The sequence below is a fragment of the Alligator sinensis genome, unplaced genomic scaffold (assembly GCF_000455745.1).
Source record: "Alligator sinensis unplaced genomic scaffold, ASM45574v1 scaffold1242_1, whole genome shotgun sequence".
NCBI lineage: Eukaryota > Metazoa > Chordata > Crocodylia > Alligatoridae > Alligator > Alligator sinensis.
The window spans coordinates 96,121-97,850 of NW_005842833.1; the positions used below are offsets into that span (position 1 = coordinate 96,121).

Genomic DNA, 1,730 nt, shown 5'->3' on the forward strand with positions numbered 1-1,730 from the left:
CATCAGGTTGGGGTGTCCGCCGCGGGGTGGTGGGCTCGGGGATCCCGAGCGGAGCTGGTTGCGCGCTCACAGTCCCTGGCCGCGCTGGCGTTGGGGGGGTCCGCCTGGGTGTCACTGCACGCGACGAGCCGGGCCAGCCACGGACATGGACATGAAGAAAAGGATCCACTTAGAGCTGCGGAACAGGACGCCCTCGGATGTAAGCCATGCATGCATGCAAAAAAAAAAAAAAATGGAAACCCCCCCCTCTCTCCCCTTTTTTTGTGGGAGGGGGGGCGCATTGCAAAGCGAGGGGTGCCCCATGCCCTGCCAGCACCCCCCGGCGTGCACCCCTGCATGCACGCCTGGGGAGGGGAGGGGGGGGCAGCCCGATGCTGCATTTGGAGGGGCTGCAAGAAAAGAAAAGTTGCTGCCCCCCTCCGGCTGGGCTTAATTTTTGTGTTGTGGTGTGGTGGTGTTTTGTTTTGTTTTGTTGTGTGTGTGTGTGTGTGTGTGTGTGTGTGTGTGTGTTGGTTGTTTTTTTTTTTTTTTTTGCTTTGCAAAAGGTTTGCAGCGGGTGCTGGCCCGGGGAGGGACTTGGGAAGGGCCGGGAGTTTAAAGTGCGCCTTCATTTCTTTGCAGTGATCAGGCAGGAGAGACTGGGGAGCCATATTTGTAACTTTGTAGTCCTCATGAACGCGCCCTTTCTCTCTCCCTGCCTCTCTCCAGATGCTTGCCAGACCCCAAACGCCCCGGGTTTTTAAAGACAAAAGCAGCCGGGTTGAGCTGCCCGCCCAGCAGACACGCTCCTGGGGGGCGAGAGGGCAGAGAAAAGCGGCGCAATCCCCCTCGGCCGGCCGGGCGGGCGGGCGGGCGCTCTCCGTGCACACACACACACGCACACACATGCACAAAAAGGCGGTGTGGGTTTTTTTGCAGCTCGGGGTTGGACTTTGCTGGGTGGTTCAGCTGAATAAACGGGGACAAGAAACTTTGTCAGGACGAAAATAGTCCCCGAGTGGCTGCGTACCAATGATGCAGAGGGGGGGGAACCCCCCCCCCCATCACCTCTTTGCTTTTTTTGTTGTTGTTGCTTTTTGCGTTGTAAGAGAGAGGCACAGCAAAGTTGGGAGGACCCCCCTCCTCTTCCTCGCCTCTTGCCCGATGCACCCCAGGACCAAGGAGGGGTGCACCCCTTCCTGGGGGGGGACGGACTGGAGTGCAACCCCCCCAGCAATTGGGGGCCCGCCTCCAGGGTCCCAAATGGGGCTGATTTGGGGAGGAGAGGTCATTACATAATGGCTTAAATAACAGCGCGGTGGGTCGGGGAGGATTCAGGTCGTGTCCGTCCCCCCCCCAACCACCCTCCTTGTGCCACAAGGGCAGGGGGGAGCTGGGCAGCAGGATGCTCGGTGCAACCTGCGCTTTAAAGTTGCAAAAAGTCCAGGGCGGGGGGGAGCCGGGCCGAGCCCGGGGCTCGCGGTTGCGGGCGGCCGGGGACAAAGGGGCGAAGCCGGGGAGCTGAAATGAACCCCCCCCCCGCGCTCCCAACTTTGCATCTCCGCCTGGGCAGGCCGCGGTGCAGCCCAAGTAGGACAAGGCGCCATGTTGTTGGGGGTTTTTTTTTGGGGGGGGGGCTTCCCCCTGTCGAGCTCGAAAGGAGAAAGGCGGGTGGGCAGGGGGGGCTGCCTCAGTGCAAACGCGCCCGGGCTGCTCCGGGGGGGGTTATGTGCAAGCGGCGGGGTGGGGGC

The 1,730-nt window shown here is 61.4% G+C and overlaps 1 protein-coding gene across 1 annotated transcript in view; it reads left to right on the forward strand.

The window, feature by feature from the left end:
• The first annotated feature begins 6 nt into the window (after nt 1–6).
• Nucleotides 7–1,730, forward strand: part of ANP32A (acidic nuclear phosphoprotein 32 family member A) — a 25,072-nt gene continuing 23,348 nt past the window's right edge. The window contains exon 1 of the mRNA XM_006035411.2: nt 7–199. Within this exon, the coding sequence (XP_006035473.1) occupies nt 146–199 (54 nt within the window). The 5' untranslated portion in view covers nt 7–145. The remainder of the gene's footprint in view (nt 200–1,730) is intronic.